Source organism: Camarhynchus parvulus, chromosome 20 (genome assembly GCF_901933205.1).
Source record: "Camarhynchus parvulus chromosome 20, STF_HiC, whole genome shotgun sequence".
NCBI classification, from domain to species: Eukaryota; Metazoa; Chordata; class Aves; order Passeriformes; family Thraupidae; genus Camarhynchus; species Camarhynchus parvulus.
The window spans coordinates 5171226-5184398 of NC_044590.1; the positions used below are offsets into that span (position 1 = coordinate 5171226).

The 13173-nt window shown below is 45.1% G+C and overlaps 1 protein-coding gene across 1 annotated transcript in view; it reads left to right on the plus strand.

Moving 5' to 3' along the window:
* NTSR1 (neurotensin receptor 1) overlaps positions 1–12381 on the plus strand; it is a 56479-nt gene extending 44098 nt beyond the window's left edge. Inside the window, exons 3-4 of the mRNA XM_030963338.1 lie at positions 6671–6761; positions 9507–12381. Of these exons, the coding sequence (XP_030819198.1) occupies positions 6671–6761; positions 9507–9756 (341 nt within the window). The 3' untranslated portion in view covers positions 9757–12381. The remainder of the gene's footprint in view (positions 1–6670; positions 6762–9506) is intronic.
* Positions 12382–13173: the final 792 nt, after the last annotated feature.

Genomic DNA, 13173 nt, shown 5'->3' on the forward strand with positions numbered 1-13173 from the left:
ATTATCTATGCTGCTCAAAAATCAGTGTGTATTTGAGCTTGGCTCAGAATGAAAGCCCTGTTCAGCCAAAATGTCTTCTGGAAATGGGGCAGTTTTGGGGCATGGACTGATACCCCCACCAATACCCCTGCCTGCAGCCCCTTCTCCTCCAGGCAGCCCTCAGCAGCTCCTGCTGCCTGTCAGACCATTCCCACGTGGATGGAAGGAAGGCAGGAGTTACTGAATGGCACAGCTGAGCTCTGATAACGACACTGAGACAAATTGATGGACATCAAGGGGAGGCTTTGCACGGGGGACGTTGGCTAAGCCTATTAAAATGTAATCAGTCCCAGGTAGCGTTTGCTCTGTCACTGAAGCTGCTTAGTGAAAGCAATTACAAAGCACTTAAGGGTTTAGCCAATTAAAAGAATATCCTTCAGTCTCCCACAGCTGGCTGGGTGATCCTTCAGTAAAATGCCTCTTAGCAGATGAAATCACGATGCATTTTTTACTGAACATCTGTGAATTTTTAAATTATTGGGGCCTCTGTATTTTGTCAAGTAATACAAGACAAAGGCCAAGAATTAATGATGTATCCATGTATTTCATTAATTTGTGCATTAATAATTCCCCTCTGAACAAACACTTTGAAGAGTCCATTCATTTCTCCTCAGCAATGCTCCAAGTCTGAGTTATTCATTTCAGGAGGAGAATATTGCCATGAGATTTAGTTTAACCAGCCTACAAGCAGGAATTTCTCATACTTTGCAGCCCCAATACACAGAAGAGCACCAGCCTAAAACTCCTTAAACAGTTGTATTTCATAATTCCTATATTCTAAGGAAAGCAGATTTATTTGTTCATGAATAATTTCTTTTCAAGAAAGGAATAAATTTCATGGCAGTTTGTATCTCTAATAAAAAGTCTGAGCAACTCCAAGTGGAGTTCAGCAAAACCCCTGTGGCATTAAGCTTGAGTAGAAGCTGATTTTAACAGCTGAAGTGTCACACTGAAATTTGGGAGGATAAATTACCCATTTAACAATTGTATATATTTCCCAGAGATGTTTGTAGTTGTAGGTTTACTTTGCAGCCTGCCAAGTGAGATAAAACGGGCATCAGAGTGCTCTATAAACACCCTCCAAGGAGCAAAAACCAGGGGTGGCTGTGCCTCTTGGGGCAGGGAGTCTCTTTTTTCCCCTCTCCCTTTGCTTGGCCTGGCACTGCATTCCTGAAGGAATTGCAGGTTCTTGTGGCTGCATCTCTGCAGGAAACTCCAGCTTTGGCCATGCCCTGAAAGCAGATTTTCCAGGTGTTAAGCCGTGACAGTGTGAGTGTTTAAAAAGTTAACTAATGTGATTCTGAACATGAAGTCTTGCCAGGGCTTCAGTCAGTGTGGAAGCATGCAGTGAATACAGCTCCAGGGTCCCTTTGATGAGCAGAAACTGTTCTGGGAGGAACAACGGATATGTGAAACTCAAAACTGGAGGGGAAAGAAGAAAGGGCGGCAGAGGAAGGCAGTTCGGGTTACACCTGATCTCACCAAATAGAAAGAGACTTGAATGTGGTGAGGATAAAATGGGATCCCTTCTTTACCTTTGAAAGAGGAAATTCTCTGCCTTTCTTCTTCCTTCTCCTCCAAAAATCCAGACATCCCCAGGGGAAATGGCACGAATGACGTTTAAATGGAATCAAGCAACCTCTTCTCTAATTTACAAAAGAATAATTACCTTGGAAGGAAACTTGGGAAGAGACCCCAGTGTGCACTGGGACAGCAGTGCTGTGCTGCTTGCTAGTGCCTGTTCTTGGGCCAGCTTTAATCTGCATTTTCTGCCTTGCCCCTTATGGATGGAACTGGTGCCAGGGGATGATTTAACCACTGGCGTGAGCTGGGGCAGGAATTCACATCTATTTTCAAATCTGTCATGTGAAGCCATTAAAAATCAGGACTGGAGAATACAGTCTGGGTGAAATATGTTGATTTTGAATGCCAAAAGGTTTTTCCATTCTCTGTGCTGTCTCACTTTCACTAATAAAGAAGAACTTGGGGTTTTTTTGATCATACATTCAGGAGAATTAGGGGATTGTATCCAGTAAATGTTGTGTGTTTTCTGTGGTGTTTAAAGGAGCTGAGGACTTCTCAAGCTCACTGTTACTTCCAGTTTCTTCTTTGCTCTCCTGAGTACTCCTGGTTCATGCTGGTGGTCCCCAAACCCTGCTGATTGTTACTGACTTTTATGGAAATCCTTTATTCCACAGCCTCATGACCCAAATGCCAGCATAAGTAGTTTTAATTTTACTGGGCTCCTTCAACCCCTACTTTGGGGCCTGCTGATATAAATATTGCCAGGAGCCTGTCAGGTAGAACATCATGTTAATATAAACAGCACCCCAAGGTTTAAGGAGGCAGTGCCAGCGGTGCCTGCACTGGCCCAGCTTTCACCACTCTCAGGTCAAACAGATCTTTGGGAGAGCTTCTCTTGTAATGGCATAAACTAAATAAGTATACAAAACCCAGGAGACTGGGATTTACAAGGATTGTTTCTCCAAAAACCACCCTGATAACCTTTTTCAAACCTCATTAGTACCAGCCGGTGGGTGTGCACCCCCTGGGCAGCGTTTGGGATGAGTCTGAAGCACAGAAAAAGCTGAGAGCTGCTGTTCAGGGGGGCCAACACCTCCCCAGACAGCTCCTGCCTTTGCTCAGGAATTCCACTGCGCTGCTCCACATCTGTATGTGGCTCAGATCCCCTTCAAGTGCAGAGAAAAAGAAATAAATTGGCTGAAATAGCCTGGACAAAACTATCAAGGGGAGATGGATCCGAGCCTCTCTGAAGGCCTTAGCAGCAGCAGGGGTGGTTTTAAGAAGGAATAGCATCCCTTTTCTGCCTCTCCTGGAGAAAGGAGGACAGGACAGAGGGATACCCTCGCCCAGGGCCACCCGAGGCTGCAGGGCTGTGACTCAGCATCCCAGAGGGGCTGGAGGAGGAGGAGGAGGAAGAGGAACACAAGCCCAGCCCAGCCCAGCTTTGTGCCGCAGCAGCTCCGGGTGAGTCAGCGGCTGTGGCTCCTCACCCGTCACTGTCCCAGGGCTCTGAGTCACTGTGAACCTCACATGGCCCCACCAGGGCATGGGGGCTGCAAACCCCTCCTGAGCCCACTCCTGAGCTCAGCCAAACCAGCCAAACCATGGCCTTCCTACTCATGGTGCCCTCCCTGTGCATGTGCTAACCCAGAGGAGCTCCTGGGGCAGGGCAGTCCCCAGCCTCAGCCCAGGGTACACACAAGGCAAAATAGAACACTCAGTGTGATTTAATGGAGTTTAACTTCCAGGATTGCTGCCATGTCCAGTTGAGTCTGAGAGTAGAGACTGGCATAGTTTAAATCTCCTCTCAATGAAAAAGATGTCAGTCAGACTTGATGTTTCTCTCTGCAGGACTTCTGAAGGAAAAACAAACCAGGGCTCGTCCTCTGCCACTCCTCCTTCCTCTCCCCTTCTTCCTTGGCATGCAGTTCAAACAGACAGTGAAAAGAGCCATAATAGGACAAAATAGAAAAACACAGGATGTAATAATTCATGGTTTAATGCGCATTTAAATTGGGAGTTTGATTTAGAAGGGAAATGAGGGCATACATTGGTGAAAGGATCATTCCCTGACACCCCTGGCACACTGGGATCATCCTGCTGGGGTCCCACATCCACTCCCCAGCCTTGAGGTTTGGCACTTCATTTGCTCAATTATGGGAAATATCAGAAGCTCATGGAGCAGCTCTGCTCCTATTAGAACCTTATTGAATTAATTAGAAGTGAGGGATGTGTCTGGTTTATTTTTAGTTCAAAAAATAAAGGCAGGAAATCTCCAACCTCACAAACACCATCCTGGACAGTGACCCCATCACATATTGAGTCAAACCCTTCCCCTGCAGTGCTCAGCTCCAGTAGGCTGATCTGCTCCTTCTTACTCCACCAAAGGAACCCATGTGTCAAGCTTTTGATGATGAAGAACACATCCTAGGAGCTCATAACAACAATAAAAATTCATTTTGGCAGATGGTTTGCCCAGGATTTGTTTTACAGCTCAACCATTTTGACAGGAGAAGGAACCAGGTATCTGGGAGAAAAGGGAATTTTCATTCTCTATTAGGTGAAAGTTAACACAGTCTCATGTTTCATATTCCTCCCAGGGGAGATGAGCCAAGAGGGCAGGATTGCCACCCTAAATCTGCCTGATCCCTTGTATGATAAAATGAAAACATACGGATTAAGGGTGACAAATTCAGGTCGGGATCTCCTAATCTGTGCAGCGCAGAACTGCACAGTGTGTCACCCAGCTGGGACTTCCAAATCAGACCAGAAGTGTCTCCAGTGCACTTCACATGTTTAATAGAGATTTAATTGCGGAGTGATTGCGTGTGGTATTACAGAATTATCACAGATCGCTTAATTGCTGATGTTAAGCAGATACTCCCCTCAATTTGTGTTTTTGTTACTATAGATCCATATTATTTGGCGCAGCATTGCCTGAGCAGCAGAAGAAGCAGAGATCATTTACCAGGAGAAAACCACTTTGATTTAACGTGTTGGTAAATTTAACAAGCAGATGTGTGAGATTCTTATAATTGGCTGTGGAAAGAATCTGGATCCTGCCGTTCCTAAAGAGCTGCACACAGGGGTGAGCAGCTGAGAAGTGCCAGAGTGTGGAGGTTTCTGCAAAAATTAAGATGTGCCTGAATGAACCTGTGTTTGGAGGCTGCTTTTGCAGCCTGAAAGTGCAGCTAATCCTGTGCAGGCGCTGGGAGAGCAGATGGGCTGGAGCTGTGGTGTTGGCTCGTTCCCCTCAGCCCGAGGCTGACGGATGCAGGAGGAGAGGCTGGAGAGTTTTGCTTCTCCTGCAGCCCCTGGGAGGGATCTCCTGAAGAATGACAGGGCAAACCAAAGGCCCATCCAGCAGAGAAATGGATTTCTGGAGGTGGCCAAAAGTAGAAATGTGAAGGAGCAAGGCAGGCAGCCACGCTCCCACCGACCTCCCAGGGGATGTCCCCACCTCTCCTGTGCCACACATCGTGCAGGGGCTCTCCTGCCAAAGTCCCATCAGAGCTCTTCAGGGAAGGATCAGACACAGGTCAAATTCATTCACTTGATGGCATCTGAAGGGCTGCAGGCTATGCAGTGATGAGTTACATCTGTGATCACTGTGGCCAGAGAGCGGCCAAAAAAACAGTTTGAAAAAATGAATTCACTTGGACAAGAGAATAAAAACAGACCCTCTAGCCTTCTTTCCAAAACACGTCCCTTCAGTTGCTTAAATCTTTATTGGATAAATGGCTTTTGCAGCATTCCTGGAAGATGCTGTCATGCATCATGGAATAGAACCTTCTCCACTGTTAGCTGTGTGTTTGAGAGAGGGAGCTCATGGAGTTGGAGTAGGGTGGGAGTAGGGAGCTGGACACCAGGGATTTTCTAATTTCTGCTCTCCTGTGCCTCTTAGCTAAGCATCAGTGATGGGGAGATGCAGCCACAGCCAGACTTATTCCTCCTGGACTGCATTATCCAAGGGAAACATCTCCTTGAGCTACAACCTGGTCCCTCTGGGATGACAGTGTCTGGGTTTGGGACATATCCACATAAATATTTTTAACTCCAAGGCAGAAAACCCCCCAGCCTTTGGCTCCACATGCCAAATCCACATTTGTGGTACCTCACTCTGGAGCAGAGCTTTGCTGCTTCCCAGCCCCTTACAGGTCACATAAAGGACATGAGTGATGTGTCCCTTGTTGTCTGTAGAGCAAATTTGGGACCAAAAATAACTTAATTATTTTATTTAGCTTTTATTTTCTTCTTGCCTTTTATTGTGTTACGTTTTAACTGAGATTTCTTTATTTCCTGCTAGGATTCTGCCAGAATCCTGCTGCTCCATACGGAAGTTGAAACACATATTACAAAAGAAACAAATCTTTCTCTTGATTGCCTGATAGATCTGCTTTTTAATCCAGACTGACAACTGCGCTCTATCAGCAGCACTTTTATGCCTCAGAGTTGTTGCATTTTATTTTCCATTGTCTGATATTCCTCAGAATCTGGAAAGGAAAAAAGCAACAGTGTCTTTCTCTGCTTACCCTTTAATTGATCATTTTTATTATAACAAAGTCCAGACCCAAACACATTGTAATCTCAGGTATGGCACAAATGTAGAACAAAAGGATGAGCCCTGCCACTAGAAAGAGCAGTTTAATGATGCTCAGCACTGTGGCCAGTGGCTCCAGTAGTAACAAACTAATGGGATTAGAGTGGCCCTGGCTCCCTGTCTACCTGGATGGAAAACATACACCAGCTGTCTCTGTGAATACCATGGACAAAAACCCTGTGCCACAAGGGCGTGAAATTCAGATGCAAACAGAGTTTCCTTTGAGCCAGGAGCCAGGCATGGCCAGTCCTTCATCTGTACCTTCTGTTCCTCATGTCCCTGCCCCAGTGCTTAGTGCTGTTCTCCATTACTTCTGTTTTGCTTGTTTTTACAGACATTTGCAGGCTGCTTGTCCCTCAGGGTTATCAATTCTTTGCACTACAGCAACACAAGAACAAGTGGGGCTGCAGGAAAACAGTTACAGCAATTAAACCCAAGCAGACAGGTCCCTTTTTCAGCCTGATGGAGAGCTGCTCACAAAGTTAAGGCTCTTTTCCTGCCTTGCAGGTGCTGTGGTGATTGCCTTCGTGGTCTGCTGGCTCCCTTACCACATACGGCGCCTCATGTTCTGCTATGTCCCCTCCAGCCACTGGACAGAGTGAGTCACAATTTGGGGACATGGTCCCCCCATGCCAGGACAGGCTGGGGGCTCAGGCTGGGCTGGGGATTCCAGGGCACCCCCAGGTGTGGAGATGGAGGTGGGGATCTGGGAACAAAGATGTTCTCCAGCCAAGGGGTTCAAGTCTCAAAACCTGTCATAGACATGTTTTATGAAAAATCCTTTCCTTAGGAGTTTTCCTCCTGAGAAGCTGAGAGGCCTCAGGAACAAAATGTAAACAATGGTTATCTGCTGCTGTGGAATGCGACAGGTGCATCTGTGATTGGTCTCATGTGGTTGTTTCTAATTAATGGCCAATCACAGCCCAGCTGTCCAGACTGTCTCGGTCAGTCACAAGCCTTTGTTATCATTCATTCTTTTGCTATTCTTAGCTAGCCTTCTGATGAAATCCTTTCTTCTATTCTTTTAGTATGGTTTTAATATAATATATATCATAAAATAATGAATCAAGCCTTCTGAAACATGGAGTCAAATCCTCATCTCTTCCCTCATCCTTAGACCCCTGCGAACTCCATCACAAAAACCAAATTGCTGTTTTGGTTTGTCTTTTGGATGTCTCAGTGTTTGCCAGGCAAATTAAGAGTTTTTGTTTTACCTAAATCCAACCTAATTGCTGTTTTGTTTTGTTTTTTTCTTTTGGATGTCTCAGTGTTTGCCAGGCAAATTAAGAATTTTGTTTTACCTAAATCCCTCAGGAAGCATTATTTTGAACCAAAAGGTACCATCAGCCCCTCCTTCTCCTTAGGGCTGCAAGCACAGGCTTCAGTCTGGCAGCCCTTGATGAAATGACATTTGGACAGGGAGGTTGGTACACCCAGAGTGGATTTCAGTCTCTGTGCAGAGATATTGATCCCCAGCCCTAAGATGCAGCAGCTCCTGTCAGCACACAATTTAGCTCCATGAGGCCACATTTCCTCTCTGACAGGGGAGATGACACAGGTGGGGGAATGGCTGTGCTACTTACTGAGGCTGGGCCAGGTTATTTACTGGGTTTTGCAGAGAGTGGATCAAAATGAAATGCCAGCAGTTGCTGCTGATTAGGAAATGCCCAGATTGTCAGAGAATTCCGGGATAATTGCACGGACGCTGCTCGCAGATGTGCCAAGGCACCCCCTGCTCCTTTCTGAGGCACCAGGCTAGGCTCTCCAGCAAAGCAGCCACAAAACTAATTATTATTTTTAAATATGTCATTAAGAGCTAATGCTGTCTGGGGACACACACTGAGGAAGGCTGAGATGCCAAGGGATGCTGTCTTGTGTCTCCTCCCATGGTGTTACACCCCTGCTCTCCCTGAGACCAGGCCTGTTTCTTTCAAGGGAAAGGAAAGAAAAATCTACAATGCCAAAAAGCAGAACAACAATAAATAAATTAAATTCTCTCAATTCCAGACTCAAAATATAATAAATTAGGATATAGCAGTCTACTGAATGGGATTGTGGATCCAACCACAGTAAAATCCAACATCTATCTTCACTCATGAAAACACAGCTCTAGGCACACACTGGGACAAATTCTTGTTTTTTCTTTGCTTTCCTATATGAAAAGCACTTAAGGCACTGTTCAATTATGTAATGACTGCACTTGCTTTGAGCAAGAGGGGTAGAGAAGTCTGTCTGCAGTTAGTGGGAATTTATGCATTGTGGCTGTGTTCACATAATATTTTTTCTTCTTTTTAAAACCATGATTAATTTTAGGAAAACACTGAATTTACAAAATGATAGTGAACTATCAGTCTGGTGGCTAACCAAGAGTTTGCAGCAGCTTGGCATGTTCATTTATAAACACATGTACCTTGCCCCTGAATAAGAGAAATTTTTGCAATATTAATTCTTCATAACTACACAGAGAAACTCTGCTTGTAAGGACTGGATGGGCCATGCAGCCCTTGGCAGTGCTGAGGGGGTGTGGAGGGATGGGCAACACAGTCCAGCACTCCTCTATTTATCTTTTGTAAAGACACTGCTCAGACTAGAAAAAAGATCTGCAATTTTCACCAAGATAAATGATTCTGAGGGACATCTTCCTGAAAATGAGACCCGTGGTGTTTATAAATGCTTTACCAGCTCAGGGCTGTTGTTCTTAGTTGGCCCAAGGAAAGATATATCTAAAAGCATAAAAGATAATAAAACATTTTCAACCAGTTCTAGTTGAAAACATTAAATTGTGGTGGTTAGGATGTGTTTCAGAAGCATGCTATCATCAGTTTGCCCCCAGAACAGGAAATGCTGTCCCACGTTATGGACAAATCCCAACCCAGGGACCCATTGAATGAGCTGATGCTGCTCTCACTGCCAGAGGGAGGAGAGAGATGCATCTGTTCCTGGAGTTTGGCTCTTCTGCAACCTCTGTAGATCAGAACTGCAGCCAAAAAAGTCAAGCTAATGTGTATGTATGACACAGAAGTGAATTTCCATCTGGCTCCTCGGGTTCCAGAATGACTACTTCCAAAGGAAAATGAGTGCATGAGGTAAATATCTTGTCTGGATGCAGGGCTTAAATAAGCCTCTAACTGCTGGTGAGTGGGGCAATATCTTCATGGAGGCATCTGGTCCATGTTTGACCAGTTCCAGTTGGAGATGTAGTGGGTTGTGGTGGCCCAGGCACCTCTGGTAAGCTCACGTTTGCAGCCTAGGAAGGTTAGCTGGAAAGCAGCTCATGTTTTTCTCACCTTTGTGAATTTGAGCTCTTCACACTCAGATTTTTCTCTTTCGTCTGTTCTTCCAGTTTCCTTTACAACTTCTACCACTACTTCTACATGCTGACAAACGTCCTCTTCTACGTCAGCTCAGCAATCAACCCCATCCTCTACAACTTGGTGTCGGCAAACTTCCGCCAGATCTTCCTCTCCACACTCACCATCCTGTGCCTGCCATGGAGGAAGAAGAAGAAACGACTGGCCTTCACCAGGAAATCCAACAGCATCTCCAGCAACCACACATTTTCCAGCCAGGTCACAAGGGAAACTACATACTGAAGCCAAAGGAGGAGGAGGAGGAACGCAATTCATCGTGGAGTCAAAACTTGAGAGAGGCCTCTGTGACTTCCATGCATGGTCTCCAAATTCACCTAACACAAATGTGTTTAGCAAAGTCATTTTTTTGGAAAAAATAGGCTTTGTTCTGCCAGTAACTTTGAGGTTATTTTCAAGCATTGGCCTTGCCTCTTGTGAGTAATGTCTACATGTATTGTAACTTCAGTCTGGCATAAATCCAGATGTGGTGTTAACTGGGAAGCCAAAATGTGTTCAACTTAGGCAAAACTGTTCTGCATTTCATCCTTTTCTCAGTGCAGAGATGCCATGTCCACATCCAAGGGTTTGTGATCACATCTCCTGGTGGCACCAAGCAGAGGGTTTGATGAGGAGAAAGAAGTTTGAGCAGAAAAGGATGTTCTTGGAGAATGGATGTGCTCATCTGTGGGATGTTCAATGAATGAGGAGCGAAAACTCAGGGAGCCAGGTGGTTATTTTAGAAATGTATCTCCATTGTGAGGAATATGACTGAGGTGCTCAAGAGAGCCTCTCTGGCTCCTTGAAATTAAATAAGAACAGATGATGCCTTACCTAGGCTGGGGTGGCTGTGGCCTGGGGAGTGGGGTCACCTTTGGCTTTAGGGCATCCACAGTGCCTGGCTTTGGCACCACTGCAGCAAAGTCTCTGGCAAAGTCAAGAATGCAGAGGCTGTGCCCAGATGGAGCGCTGAAAATGAACAGAAATGGAAAAATCTTCCTTTTGCCATACAGCCAAATCTTATTTTTTACCAGGGAGAACAGTTTGCTGGCTTGCATTAAGAGATGAGAAAACTCTGAGATCATGAGGGCTCCAGGCTGCTGAGATAAGAGCAATTTGCCCCATTTCTGTGGGACCTTCAGCTCTTTCCCATTCTTATTCCAGTTTTACTTGTTTCCTTGCCATTTCCACAAGGCTGACATCTCATATATAGCAGTTTTAGGCAGCAGGTCCTCTTGTTCTACCTTTTCTTGTATTACTTTTTGCTACCAGAACTGTTGGCACACCCATCTGCACCTCTAATATTTACATAGTTCAAATGCAGAGCATAAGAAACACTAAACTGGGGAGTCTTTGCTCTAAACCCACTTTCTTTTAACAAGCCAGAGGAACAGAAACAAGACCTGAAAATTCTCTTTGAAATTTAAGAGAGGAGGTAAGGAGAGCTTGAGCTTTTGTCCCATATGGTTCCACCTCTGATGGCCCCTTATATGATACAACAAATTGCTCCAGAGTCTTTAGTACTGAAACAACAGGGCTCAGAGACAAGCTAAAGGGCTTTTTGCCCAGATGGTGACCTTCCCAACTTGGAGCTGACCAATCACCCTGTGCTGGTGGTGACCTGGTGTCCCCTTTCACACCACACATCATCAGGAGAGCAGGACTTGCCTCTGAAAGGTGACAAAGCAGAAGAGTTGTCTCAGTTTGACTTTCTGGGCTTTGCCCATGTCACCCTTCAGCTAATGAGCACCTGTGGTCCCCAACTGGAGTCCCAGTGTTGGAGGTGAGGGTCACACAGTGATGGAGACCAGCACCACTGGTGACATCTCCTGCTGCAGATGTTGCATCACAGAATCACAGAACAGGTCAAGTTGGAAGGAACTCACAAGAATCATTGAATCCAACTCAATAGACTTGTGGTTTAGGTCCTGTTGGGCTCAGCACAAAGTGGAAACACCCATTTGCGGGCATTGGGTGTGAGTTTTTGGTGATGAATGACTACTTTTGAGGCATTTAGAACCTGTATGGTATTTTATTTTGTCATTTAGAACCTGTACCCTGCTGGCTGCCATGGCATCCCATCAGCCACACCTGCCAGGGATGGGAGGTGATTTTAATGCCTAGTACAGAATCCCTGCAAAAGAAAGGGCTCAAAATAAAAGCCACTGGGGCTTCAGTTCCTTCTGATTCAGCCAAACTGCAAGCTCTGTTCTGTCATGCCTTCTTGTGATTTCTTGCCCTGGTTGTACCAAGCAGAGGGCAGAGATTATATTTGACCAAGCACTTTTGTTGCTCATGGACTGTTGACTTCTTTTTGACAAAGAAAACAGGTAGTGGCACACAAATAAATAAGTTGAAACAAAGAGGAATAAGGGAGACTGATCTCTTCAGAAGGAAATCTGTGAGAAAACAGCAAGAATTTTGTGTGTGTGGTGTGTGTGAAATGATCTGGGCAGGTTGGAAGAAGACATGCTCATCCTGCCTAGTGGCAAAATCCAGGTGCAATGAACAGGAGAGGGGAAAAATCTGCCTTGAGAGAAAGAGGAGTCTTGATGTCACACATGTAACATTGGCCTTCCAGGCAAGACACTTCAAAAGTTTCTGGATTACTCAAATTATTTTACTTCACCTCTAAATACAGCCAGCAGCTGGGAGGAGCTTTCTGAAACCTCCCAGGGAAGCTGTAACTGCATTGCTTTGACTTTCATTACCATTTAACACCCTGCATGTCTCATTTGCTTTGAAATATTAAACATTATTACTACACTTGTTCAACACCAACTTGCTGAAATGTTGATTATCTTAGAAAACACTGTACAAAAATTGTTCTTTCACTAAGATGCTTGGTTTAGATTTTCACTGCTGAGATACACAGGCAGCTTACAGAATATTTGATCACAGCTCAGAGAAGCTGGCAGGTTTATTTTTGGTTTGACATGACAGTGGGAAAAAGCTGGAGTAAAAGTGAACTTATCATAAACTCTTTCTACAGTGTTTCTTGGACTACTTGAGTGCTGAAGAGCTGGGGGAATTTGGGGATTTATCCAAGTGGTTTGCTGACTTCTACAGCTCCGTTCTTTCAGTTTGACAGGAAAGCAGACCTAGGTCCATGGCCTTAATCTGAGATTGCAGCTCAAAGCTACCTCTTCCACTGGCCAAATCTGACAACCTTGAGCTGAGCAGTGTAAATTACAGCTGGTTTCATCCTCTCTTCCCTCCTTACCTAATTTTGCTATATTCAGCTTAGAGATGTGGATCCCTTAAGCTCAAAGAAGTGAGGATAGCTGATTCAAACCAGATGGTTTCATGATTTCCAGGGAATCACTGGACAGTTTGGGTTGGAAGGGACCTTAAAGATGATCCAGTTCCAAACCCCTGCCATGGGCAGGGACACTTTTCCCTAGACCAGGTTGCTCCAAGCCCTGTCCAACTTGGCCTTGTAAAAGAAAGCTGATACAGTAGAGAAGAAAAAGGTACAAACTTTCCCATATTTACCAGAGAAATGGTTCTTTAGATGCCTTTCAACAGTGACTGAACTGCGAACCCAAAAAGGTTTTTTAATTTAATCTCATGTGGATGGCTTTTGCCATTAGACAGAAAAACTCCCATCCATTGTGTCCCTGCCTTGGCTGCACTCTTCACCAAAGCAGAGGTGAGTTTTGG